The 12640-nt window shown below is 39.3% G+C and overlaps 3 protein-coding genes across 3 annotated transcripts; all 3 read right to left on the bottom strand.

Moving 5' to 3' along the window:
• Positions 1-2795, bottom strand: LOC6649869 (sodium channel protein Nach). The gene is made up of 9 exons (XM_002072224.2): positions 2566-2795; positions 2279-2482; positions 1893-2210; positions 1582-1691; positions 1366-1496; positions 1045-1249; positions 807-972; positions 484-653; positions 1-230 (listed from the first exon to the last, which is right to left on the bottom strand). The coding sequence occupies exons 1-9, from the start codon at positions 2793-2795 to the stop codon at positions 1-3; spliced, it is 1764 nt and encodes a 587-aa protein (XP_002072260.2).
• A 2991-nt stretch (positions 2796-5786) lies between these two features.
• On the bottom strand, positions 5787-8287 carry LOC6649868 (sodium channel protein Nach). Its single transcript, XM_002072223.1, has 8 exons — positions 8073-8287; positions 7463-7669; positions 7180-7369; positions 6986-7119; positions 6658-6925; positions 6379-6598; positions 6016-6318; positions 5787-5962 (listed from the first exon to the last, which is right to left on the bottom strand). The coding sequence occupies exons 1-8, from the start codon at positions 8285-8287 to the stop codon at positions 5787-5789; spliced, it is 1713 nt and encodes a 570-aa protein (XP_002072259.1).
• A 3110-nt stretch (positions 8288-11397) lies between these two features.
• On the bottom strand, positions 11398-12094 carry LOC6649867 (shematrin-like protein 1). Its single transcript, XM_015177078.3, has one exon. It carries the CDS (start codon positions 11990-11992, stop codon positions 11654-11656), a length of 339 nt encoding a protein of 112 aa, XP_015032564.1. The 5' UTR covers positions 11993-12094; the 3' UTR covers positions 11398-11653.
• Positions 12095-12640: the final 546 nt, after the last annotated feature.

The following is a 12640-nucleotide window of genomic DNA, read 5'->3' as shown; positions in this document are numbered from 1 at the left end:
TTACGGCAGTATAAGCAACTCCATAGATTGACTCGAGTCCTGCACCTGATCCGCCCCTTGTTGTTGAGTTGCCTTTGCACGGCCATTAGCCCGGTTATGGACATGACGGAGTTCCGCCTTCAGTTCTGCTTTGCATGCGAGCCATAATTGTTTGGCAAGGAAAAACAGCAGCTCGCAGATGCCAATCAATGAGAAGCCAGCTATGATGCCACAGATGTTGCCAATTGTACCTGGAAATGGAACCATCATGGGTAATTGAGTGAGTAGGTGGAGCAGATATGCAAAGATTGTAATATCAATTTCAATCAGGGACGGTTGAGGGGGCAAAAGACACTTGTTACTGGAGCCGCATAAATTATATCTAAGTTATTAGTTCTCAACAATTGATTGGAATTCTAACAAACTCCTCCATGACTATTTTATTCCCTTTGAGAGCATCTCATTCCGTCCCTGATTGCAATGTCATATGCAGAATATACTCACTGAACGTCTCATACCAGGCATTTTTAATAATCTGCCGAAAATATTGAATATGCGTTTCGGCAAAATATATACGAACCACGGCCAACTCGTAGCTACTGCTGCTCCGGGATTGTAGGTGGCTGGAGAAGTTGCGCCTCTTGTTGGTATTTTTGTAGCCAACATTCCAATCACTGAAATTGCTGTTGTTGCAAAATATGAAATCTCTTACAGTGAACTGTCGACAGGAGTTTTTGTGAAAAATAATTGTTCAGCATTTGATATTTCCCCCCCTCATGGACTATTTCAATTAGGTAAAATCTGTTTTTTTCTTCTTTGCAACTTACGCCAAATCCAAATAAAATGCAGGCAAAGACAATGTCATCGCCCCACGGACACTGTAACGCGTTTCCGTGCATGATGCCAGACAATCGGGACAGTAAAGTGAATCCTCCATTTCGTGCTCGAGGCCGGTAACATTTGCACGACTGGTGATGACGTTCAGCCATTTGACTAGTATGGGTTGGGAAGAAATTGCGGAATTGTTAATAAAGAACTGCGAACTGCTCATATACATATACCCACACTCATAGCGTCGGAGACATTCCATGTGCTCCAGTGTACAATAGACTCGTCCCTCGGAACCAGAATAATATCGATGGGGCACACTGAAGGGGACACATTCACACAAACCGATTATGCTCCGAGCACGGCAAGCGGAAATGCATTTACTAAATGAATAATGACGAGCAAACACAAGTGGCATCTCATTCTCGAAAAGACATTTGCGCTGCAGTAAAGATAAAAAGATAAAGAAATTCACAATATATATATATGGAGAATATGCTCCAATTGATTTACTATCACTCTCTCTCTCTCTCTCTCTCTCTACTGCTCTGGACTCACCACTGTGGGACTCATGCTGCGAGCTTCGGGCACCGTCTCAAAGATTTTTGCACGTACTGGCAGCAGGGTATTCAGACCTGTCTGGGCAAAACGTTCGGCCACTCCACCAGAATATGGATCCGGAAAACTGTGTGGTTCATATATTGAAATCTAATGAAACATACTCATAAACAAGTCTATCAAATTGCATGTCTTATAGACAAACCATGAAACCATTTGAGGGATGTAATTTGTAAAAGTTATCACTTGGATCCGTCTTCAGAGTCACCACCAAACCCATCTCGGCTCCAAAGTAACGTTGTCTATAGGAGCGTTCATTAACATATCTAAAATAGTTGGAATAATTAAGTAAACCTTAAATTGTAATTGTTATTCAGATCTGTTGAAAGATTGTCCGATTAGTAACTCAATTAGTATTCAGCTTGTTAGACCTGTAGGTCTGAACCACTTACACTTAGATAAAAGGTTTGATTTATAGTTTTTATAGATTGCTCATTAATATCCACTTTGCATTGGCAATCTCTCACCTGCCATCATAGTTAAAGGTGCAGCAAAATCCATGACTTGTCAAGGTCTCCTCAAACTGTTCCAGACAATCGAAATGTCGTCCTGCCATACGGCAAGAGACAAACAGTTCACTACAATTTGGTGTTAGGGTATTCATACGTCTTCTTGTGTTATAAAACATCTCATGGAGTTCAGTATCATAATTATTGAGAAACACTTGAAATCGAAAAGCTCGATAGTAATCGATGGGACTATCCGGAGTGTAGTACAGATAGCCAAAAGCCTGTAGCTCATCGTAAAAATAGCTAACATTTCGATGCTTGGGATCCTTGATGCTCCTGTGAAAGTGGAGCATTTGGTATAGTTATAGGAAAGTTAATACTGTAATGACTACTATGGTTCTTACAATTCTTCGGCATAGCGCAAAATGGCTCTCTTTGATATACGATTAAAGCTGCAAATTGATACCGCTGGAAACTCCACCTTCCAAATGGGATACAAAGGGTCATACATGGTGGTAACCAGAGTCTCTGTCTCACATTTATATGTACCCCAGAGGAATGCAATTAGAACGCTCAGGGCACTCGTATGGAAAATGAGCCAGAAGAAGCTACAGAAATGGAGATGGAATTGCCGCTAATTGAAAAGACACCGGACTAGCACACGGAAGGATTGAGGATAGACAATACTCACCGCTCCTGAATGCATCGTGCGTGCTCGACTAATTTGCCGTAACAATGAAATGACAGGTTTTCCAGGAAATCCTTTAACGCGGCGGCAAATGACAATTTCTGTGTATCCTCCGATGGAGTCGCGACCATGACCGTGTCCATGATAGATGTCTGTAATGTTGCTGCTGGTGCTGGTATCCACCAGGCAGCCTGACCTACAATCAAATGATGGGGCTTTTCGGTTGCTTCCATATCTGCCCACCTTTATATTGCAACTGTTTTGTATATTGCGATCTCGTCCTGGTCCTGGTCCTGGCTCTGATTGTTCTGATGCGGGGTTCTCCGCCACGTTTTAATGAAAATTTTGCAGTCATGTCGTGCTTGTTGTTGTAATTAGGCCTCGTGTTCCAACTTATTGCCAACAAATTAACTGCGACATGGCACGTGGTGTTCATTGAGGGTGGAGGGTGGAGGGTGGCCCCTCGAATTGGAGTTGGGGTTGGCGTTGGCTGCTGAACCATTTATTCCGCCAACCTCCACCCGCTTGATTCGTCTTGGCAATTTTCCTTAATTGTCAGCAATTTAAAATGAAATTAGTTAAATGTGCGTTAAATGTCAGACAAGGAAATATCATCATCATCATCAACATTATTATCATCTAGGCTTAACTCAAGCTCTGCTTGTTTTCCATTTTTTCAAAAAAAATAAATATACCATTTCACCCTATGGATGTATGGTAAAAAAACGAAAAAAGGATAATTTTCTCGATGCCATATCTCCGCAGGACATTAGTCGAATTCGACAGGACACATTTTTTTGGATTTTCCAGGAAGAGAACAAAGGTGCAAAGGACATCTCAGTAGTCCTGTGGAGAGCTGAAATATTAAATATTTTATGTTTTTGATCCAGTTTTTTGGCTACTTCGATCAATTTGGGACTTGGGAAAAATTGCAAGTCCAAATAACAGAAAGAGTGCTCATAACTGTGTCATTTTAAGGACGATTGGGATATCCTTTGTCAAGCTTAAAGTCCTTGTCCCTGCCCATCGATTGACATCATCAGGTCCTGGAATGTCCTTGGAGTAGCTGAGAAAACGGATGTTTTTCGAATATTGCATGTCCTGCATCCTTAGATGACCCCAACTTTTTTTGATGCCAATCTGTAGAGCTCGTCAAGGACATCTTAGGAAACCATGTCTTTTAGTCCTGCGACAGGATTTGTGGACTCTAGAACTAAAAAACGCAAAAAGGATAATTTTCTCGATGCCATAACTCCGCAGGACATTAGTCGAACTCGACAGGAGAAATTTTTTTGGATGTTCCAGGAGCAGGACTATCGATCTGTATTCAAGGATTTGCAATATCCTTTAATAAATTTTGCTCGAATTTTTGTAAGGGGGTTGCTCAGAAAAATGGCGATAAATCGCAAAAAACGCATAAATATCCTTATAACTCAGTCATTTGAAGGACGACCAAGACGTCCTTTTGTCAGATTGTAGGCCTCAATGATCCCCTTCGACTGACGCTAACAGATCCTGGAAAGTCCTTCAGGAAACTGAGATACAAGGACTTTTCTGTTTGACGAAAAATGGCAAATATCTCGCGAGTCCTGTAAAGGATCAGGACGAAAGTGGTGTCATAAGACTCCCATCATCAAGGTCTATCTCCGGTGCAAAGGACATCTCAGTAGTCCTGTGGAGAGCTGAGATATTAAGGATTTTATGGTTTTTGTCCATTTTTTGGCTACTTTGATCAATTTGGGACTTGGGAAAAATTACAAGTCCAAAAAATCTTAAGATAGAGTTGTTGTTGTAATTGTTGTTGTAATTTGTGTTGTTGTTGTTGTTGTAATTGTTGTTGTTGTTGTTGTTGTTGTTGTTGTTGTTGTTGTTGTTGTTGTTGTTGTTGTTGTAATTGTTGTTGTTGTTGTTGTTGTTGTAATTGTTGTTGTTGTTGTAATTGTTGTTGTTGTTGTTGTTGTTGTTGTTGTTGTTGTTGTTGTTGTTGTTGTTGTTGTTGTTGTTGCTGCTGTTGTTGTTGTTGTTGTTGTTGTTGTAATTGTTGTTGTTGTTGTTGTTGTTGTTGTAATTTTGTTGTTGTTGTTGTTGTTGTTACAATTACAACAACAAAAATTACAACAATTACTACAACAACAAGAACAATAGCAACAACAACTCTATCTTAAGAGTTTTTGGACTTGTATTTTTCCCAAGTCCCAAATTGATCAAAGTAGCCAAAAAATGGACAAAAACCATAAAATCCTTAATATCTCAGCTCTCCACAGGACTACTGAGATGTCCTTTGCACCGGAGATAGACCTTGATGATGGGAGTCTTATGACACCACTTTCGTCCTGATCCTTTACAGGACTCGCGAGATATTTGCCATTTTTCGTCAAACAGAAAAGTCCTTGTATCTCAGTTTCCTGAAGGACTTTCCAGGATCTGTTAGCGTCAGTCGAAGGGGATCATTGAGGCCTACAATCTGACAAAAGGACGTCTTGGTCGTCCTTCAAATGACTGAGTTATAAGGATATTTATGCGTTTTTTGCGATTTTTCGCCATTTTTCTGAGCAACCCCCTTGCAAAAATTCGAGCAATATTTATTAAAGGATATTGCAAATCCTTGAATGCAGATCGATAGTCCTGCTCCTGGAACATCCAAAAAAGTGTGTCCTGTCGAGTTCGACTAATGTCCTGCGGAGTTATGGCATCGAGAAAATTATCCTTTTTGCGTTTTTTAGTTCTAGAGTCCACAAATCCTGTCGCAGGACAAAAAGACAAGGTTTCCTAAGATGTCCTTGACGAGCTCTACAGATTGGCATCAAAAAAAGTTGGGGTTATCTAAGGATGCAGGATGCATGCAATATTCGAAAAACATCCTTTTTCTCAGCTACTCCAAGGACATTCCAGGACCTGATGATGTCAATCGATGGGCAGGGACAAGGACTTCAAGCTTGACAAGGAATATCCCAATTGTCCTTAAAATGACAGGGTTATGAGCACTCTCAACGAAATTGCGACATTCTCCCTTTTATTCTTCGAGCAATAACAAGCATTAAAAGAAAATATTTATGATAAACTGAAAATTTTCAGACTCAGAAAATTCCGAATTATCTAATAGTAAAAAAAATGAATCTAAAGAGTTGCCAATTTATTTAGGACTTAACATTTATAAAGTTTTAGTGTAATGACTTCAATTTTATATAATATTTTGATGCTTATAGAATTGTCATTTACAGTTCCTACGGACAGATATATAATTTTTGATCCTCCAATTGTTTTACTCTTCTATCGATTAGATTCTGCTCCACCATGCGATTGCAGCCCATGTAAATGTATTTGGACAAAAAGAAAACAATCTCAAATATGGCAACCATAGAGAAACCAACAAAAATTGACATTATATTGCCAATGGTACCTGTGCGATAAGAAATTTGGAATAAACTTACACAATAAGTAACATAAACTTACTGAAAACTTCGAACCAAGCGTTATTTAGCAACCTTATGTAATATTGAGCATGAGGTTCTCCAAAGAAAACTCTCAAAACCGAAATGTCCTTATTGATATCCGTTTCGGTTTCGATTCCAGTTTCATTTGTGGATTCCGATTTAAGAGTAGCCAGATAATTGTCAATGGGCAGGGCACTTAACGAAACCGAATATTGTACATCATTGCAAGAAGGCAAACATTGTGGACAGTACAAAGCTTCCTCGATTTCCCGTTCCAAGCCCGGAATGATGTGTCGCTCTGTCAGCACATTCCGCCACTTGACTGTAAGATAACTGAGACATGTTAAGCAGAAACTTGTGAGTGATTGATGATTGAACTGACATAGATACTGATTGATGCACGGTATGTGACTAAGTGTACAATAGACAACACCATCCAGAGTCTCAACCAGTTCCAGGGGCATTTGAAAGGGCAGGCAACGACAGAGGGCAATGATGCTCCGTATGCGGCATCTTGTTATGCAATTAGGAAAAGTGTAAATTGATTTCATTAACTGCTCATTGCTGGGCACTGTAGCTTCATGATCGAAATAGCATCGTCTCTGTAATAAGATAAAGCCATTAGAATAACAATAGAGAGCAGATGAGACTTATAACCCACATTAAAAGGTGAAAACGAATTCAAACTCGAATCGGTGTCAACCACACGGGCATATATTTGCAGGAAACTCTCCTCATATTGCCCTGGAAACATTTCCAAAGCATTCGACGATGATACCGATGCATAATTATCAGCATTATGCACTATAACAATATAACCATTTGTATTTAAAATCGGTGCAAAGTAATCCGCTTTGCTGGCATTTAAAACCACAGTCAAACCCATTGCTGAACTGGCCATGCGATTTTTGAAACTTCGTTTTTTGAGTCTGCCAATTAAATTAGAATTAAACTTGAAAATTATTCATTCACAATGCCCATAAACTTACTTATTTCCCACATTGAAAGTGCAACAGGGTCCGTACATGGTTAAACTATTTTCGAAAGCATCTTGACTGAAACATGGGATATCCACATTGGATAGGCTACATTTCAAAATGAAATCTTGACACTTGGGCGACAGCTAAATTATAAACAATTGAAATTATTGAGATTGATGAAAAGTTTATGCATTATAATTCACCAATTTCATTATGCGCCGCGTATCAAAGAAGGTTTCATTATTCCAAGTTCCAAACAAATCCAAAAAACTTTGAAACGACACAAAACTCTCGCTGTCCACGGATCTATCAACACTTGAATAGAAATCACGGAGATATCTCAAATGTTCAAGATAATACGATAAAGTACGTGGAGATGGATCATTGAGCTCTCTTTTTAGTTTTTTTTTTCCGCAGAATGATGAAAGAAATGTAATGCATTAGCTATAGATATAGAAGCAAAGACTGGGGTGGAGAGCTACTCACAATTCCCGAGCATATTTGGTGGCCGCCTGCATGGAAATCCGATTGTTGGAGCATATTGACACAGCCGGAAATGGCACATTTTCAACGGGATAAAGTGGATCCTTGAGGTTCGTGACAAAGTATTGGGCAACAAATTGCTCCCAGGTGAGGGAGAGCACCACTAGCAATGTGATAAACGTGGTCGTGTGCAGCAGCAGCCAAATTAATCTGCAAATAAGCGAACGGGCATCATATGGAGATGAGCGATATGGGATGAGTAGGAAAAGAGAAACGTAAGATAAACGCACAAAGCGGACAAAAAATTTGCCATCGCAGGCACAGACTGAGACTGAGCAAAAAAACAAACCCGGCGTAACAACGGAAACGGAAATGAAAAATGCGAAAAATTCAACGGGCCGCGAGACGAATTGTCAGTAGCAGGAGAACTGCTTGCGTAACCGTAAACTCGCAGGTAAAAGAGACGAGTGTCATGATGATGCGGCTCAGCGCTGTGAAAATTGCAAATGCAAATTGTCTACCTATCCACATACATATACTTATATGTACTCTATATGGAAGGGGGTGCGGAACCGACTTTGCCTTTTATGTTGTCTTTGGCGGCAGAACTTACCTTTCCCCCCATGTTAAGTCCGCTGCCAATAGTTTGTTGTATCCCTGTAAGGATATATTGCGCAGTAAATCTGTCATATCCAGACAAAAGCTGGAGCCGAGCGATTTCTTGCGCCAACCCGCCATCATTCCGCCCTTACCCTTGCCCTTCTTGGCAGCCTTGTTTGGTTTTTTAATCCACCAGATGGCATTGGACGTTGATTCAATATTAACCATTCGAGCGCACAATTTTAACGACTATGATGATGATGATGATGATGATGTTGGTATTCCTTCACGTCTATCTCGACTCGACAGTTTCGATTCGAGTTGACAACTCTGTCTGTTTGTTGCCTGCCGCATTTTGGACGCTTAATTGAGCCGACGCGTCCCTGACAACAACCACAATGATACTTTACCTATTGGAGGCGTGGTCTCTTAATGCATATTTGTCATTAACACATACGACTGCTGTTTAATTGTTTTTCAAGTCAAGTATTACTTACTATTTGCAGTTAACCATAAATGAAATTTGTCTTCATAAATATAAAATATATATTGGAGACACTATCATTTGAAATTTAGCGCTCAAGTTTTCTACATGCATTCTACATGAATTTAATATGCTAGTGCCCGAAAGTATGCCACACTCTTTAAGCAATCAATATACAAAGAGCACTGAATTTTCTTTCACTTTTTCATATTGGATACTTAATCTTTTGAATACATCTTAAGTACATATTTCCAATCGGATTACTATAACAAATTATAAATGGTCTACAGCAAAAAGTAGATCTTTATTGTTGAAAACAAAACTGAAAAAAAGCATAATATTTCCTACATTTGTAACGCGAACGTTTGGAATCTATAAAGACTTATGGTAAGGTTATCAGCGAAAACTATTTATTTATATATGATACTTTCGAAATAGTAGTCGAACTAAAATGTGTGTTAATATTTTTTAAATTATAATGAATGCTTTGTTATGGTTTTAAATTACTCATTGATCATTGGAATATTTTAGGCAATTGTAGTAGAAGCAGCTGTAGTAGACGCAGCAGTGGTAGATGCAGCTGTAGTTGAAGCCGCCGTAGTTGAAGCCGCCGTAGTTGAAGCCGCCGTAGTTGAAGCCGCCGTAGTTGAAGCCACCGTAGTCGAAGCAGGTGTGGTTGAGGCCGGAGCAGCGGTTGTTGTAGCATAAGTGGTTGAAGTAGCAGGAGATGATGTTGAAGAGGAAACTTTATATGATGAATAGCTAGACTTTGGTCCTGCCTGGGCATATGCTGAATAGTAGAGCGGATAACCATATGCCACAGCACTTGAACTTGCTACTGGACCACTGCCCTGAGCTGAGGCATACTCGTTCCAATCCAAGTAATCCGTACCATAGTCAAAGAAGCCAGGATAACCTGAATTCGGATAGTAGGAATAACCTTGAGCTTGAATACCGATCACAGCAATAATGACCAGAAGCCCAACAGAAATACCAAGAGAATGCATAGTTAAAAAATGGTTTAAGTCCGAATAAGACGAAGTTAATTTGTTCAAACGGATTGTTGTTATGACTTTAATGAACAGGGGGACTTGCTTTTATGTAGAAATGTATGGTTAAATAACAATGAATTATGAATTGAAAAGTTGAATACCCGCCTCATTTGTCGATTTTGTTGCTTTATGCAATCGAGTCTACGTGACTTTCTTGCTATGCTAAAAAAAATATTGATAAGAATACACAAACTGCTCGTACAATTATGCTATATATCACAATTTATTCTACACCTGAGTTATTGCACAATTTTGTCTTAAAGAGAAGCACTTAATAGAATTTTAACGCCTGCCGGCTGGCCAGAAGGGTTGACCAGGATAATTACGGGCACCAACAAATGCATATGGATTTGGATTAATGACTCTGGCTATATCCGTGTAACTGCGTCCACTTCGTTCTGGCTGATATGATCTCTGCCAAGCTGGTGTGGCATTCGTCTCTAAGGCCATAGACAAGATCAACGCCAACAGGCTGAAGATCAAGAATAATCCTTTTAGTTGACCAGAAGACATTTTATTGTTCACTTCGTTGCGATTTGTGTTCAGAACTGAGCTTTCGTAATGCCTGGCAGTAGACTATTTATACAAAAGCCAAGGAACCAGACAAGACTCCCTCATCCATTCTCATCTTGTGTTCAGTTGGTTATCAATATTAATCAGGTTTTTTTCCTTTCTTCTTCTTCGTCGTCGTCGTCAGGCATGGCATCGACGCATGCGCCTCACGTACGTAGGTTCTGTGAATGACAGTTCTCCGATCTCTACTCTTTGGTTGATTCTACAAATCTCGAAATTCACAGACATTCCCACATCTTAAAGTCATTCACACTGCTCACCGTTATGTAGCTCTGAATCATTCGCATATCACTATCAAATAAGGCGATCTTGTTTTTCTAGATTTTGCCTACGAATCTAGTGTGAATGATTTGCTAAGCAAGTCTCTATGACTATTTAAATTTCAATTATTAACAACACCGGCGACTTAGCTAATGACGTAGTAGGTGCGCCATCTGAGCTTAGATTGTGCTGTAAAACAGCGAAAAAAAAAACATTCTTGCATAAACAATTCCCCATGTTTGGCTTGGTTAAATCTTTCTTCTTCCTGTAATGCTAAAACTTTTGCTTCAGAGATGTAACAAGATCTGGTTTTAGTTTTTATTTCCGTAATAACAACAGCCACAGGGGAAGTCCTACCTAGGTAACAAGTGTCATAAAATTCACAAGATAAATATAATTGGCTGCAACTGAAACTGAATCATTGTAGAGGTTGAATCACCTGTACTTTAATGAGACTGTATATATATAAATATATGCAATATTTAGCTTAAAATCATGATTCCAGTCAGCTGATGCTGAGTGCTTGACAATTCATTACTTAAGTCTTATTTTGTTCTCTGTGTTTTGAAATTTTTTAGTATTTAATATAATCTTTGGGTGCATATTAAAGGTGAATTCCCTTTAGGAAGGAAAACTCAGATAGCTTTACTGTATTTCCAAGTCTATGTCCGACACAAGACATCTGCCAAGTTTAAAAAACTGATTACTTGAGGTAAAAAGTTAGACCCATAAGATATAAAGTGTTGAAAATATTGATAGCCAACAATTTATTAATGAAAATAAGTCTCCAAATTGTGTCTGTCGCATGAATTGTAAGCAGATTGGATGATTTTTTAGAAGTAACTAAATAAAACAAGCACCTTAATGAATCACAAAAAAAAAACTAGAAAGTATTCAAAATGGCTAAAAAGTACAATGGAAAGTGAAACTTAAAACAGGCAAATTTCCCATAATCTTAAATATCCCCTTAATTCTTAATATATTCAAAAAATTCACTTACAATTAGCCACTAAGCCGAGTTTAAGCTGCCTCTCGTATTTCAGTCACGTATCAGCGATCAGCTCCACGCGACTAGGGGAAGTCTGATCATAAAGTGGTTTACTTGGTCACAAGTATTTTAAACAGTTTCTTACAGTCGATTTTGGCGATTACGTTTAAAGAACTTGAACTAGTTTATTAGGCATAAATAATACTGCTTAAAGTTAATGATTTCGAGAAGAATACTCAACCCCAAAGTGGGGAATAAGGAGCACGTGGCACATAACGGGCAGCTCCAAGTCCTAAGTAAGGATCAGGTTTTAAGACGCGTGCTATTTGCGAGTAAGTGCGTCCAGTTCGTTGATTTTTCTTTGGACGTCCACCACCATACTGGCCATAGGATGAATATGATGGATAATTATTGTATCCAGGATAGCCATAGCCATGGCCATAGCCATAGCCATAGTTGTTGTAGTTACTCAGTCCAGATTTTTTGTACGTCTTGAAAAAGAAGGCTGTACTCCAGTCCAAGCCGATGGAACAGCACAAAGTAAACAGAAGGAATTTCGACAAATGTGCTCTCATCTTGTGTGTGGTTCTATGCTGATTGTTTCTTTGTACTGGCCATGATTCTACGCAGTTCTCTTCTATTTATACACCTGGAATATAGACGGGAGAATGGATGTGAATAGACCCTAGACAATCAGACCGTTGATGACACATATACAAAATGTGTTTATAACTTCTTTTTTTGTTCACGTCCTCACATAAAAGTTACTGGGATCTGTATAGATCTTCCATATCCAAGACACTATTTTTAATGCATTATTTTGAATTAATTTCAGACAGATTGGCCTGATCATTATGCTGAACACGCTCTGAAGCGTTAAGCATACTGTCTGTGGAAGTTCCAGCTGTGCGTTGGACCCTCAGAGAAGAGAGACGACAGTGACAGAGAGGAGAGAGAGGAGAGGGACTAGTACCCAGTTCACGCTTTAGCTAATCTCTCTTAGAACTTTTATGATGATGATGATGATCGCATTGACAGAGGCCGTTGCTAGTGTTAGAATCTCTTATGCCCGGCCCTCTTGACTTGACGAGAGACTGGTTTCTGTTAATAAGCTATTATCGCATACTTGACAAATCAAACGGAAAAGTTCCCCTCTCAGTCAAAATCCGCCTTTCGAAGTGCTAACATGATGCGATTTATAATTTTAATCTGCTTGAGTTGGC

This window comes from Drosophila willistoni, chromosome 3R (genome assembly GCF_018902025.1).
Source record: "Drosophila willistoni isolate 14030-0811.24 chromosome 3R, UCI_dwil_1.1, whole genome shotgun sequence".
Lineage (NCBI taxonomy): Eukaryota > Metazoa > Arthropoda > Insecta > Diptera > Drosophilidae > Drosophila > Drosophila willistoni.
Note: the sequence above shows the minus strand (reverse complement) of the source record. Positions and strands in the feature narration are given on the sequence as shown.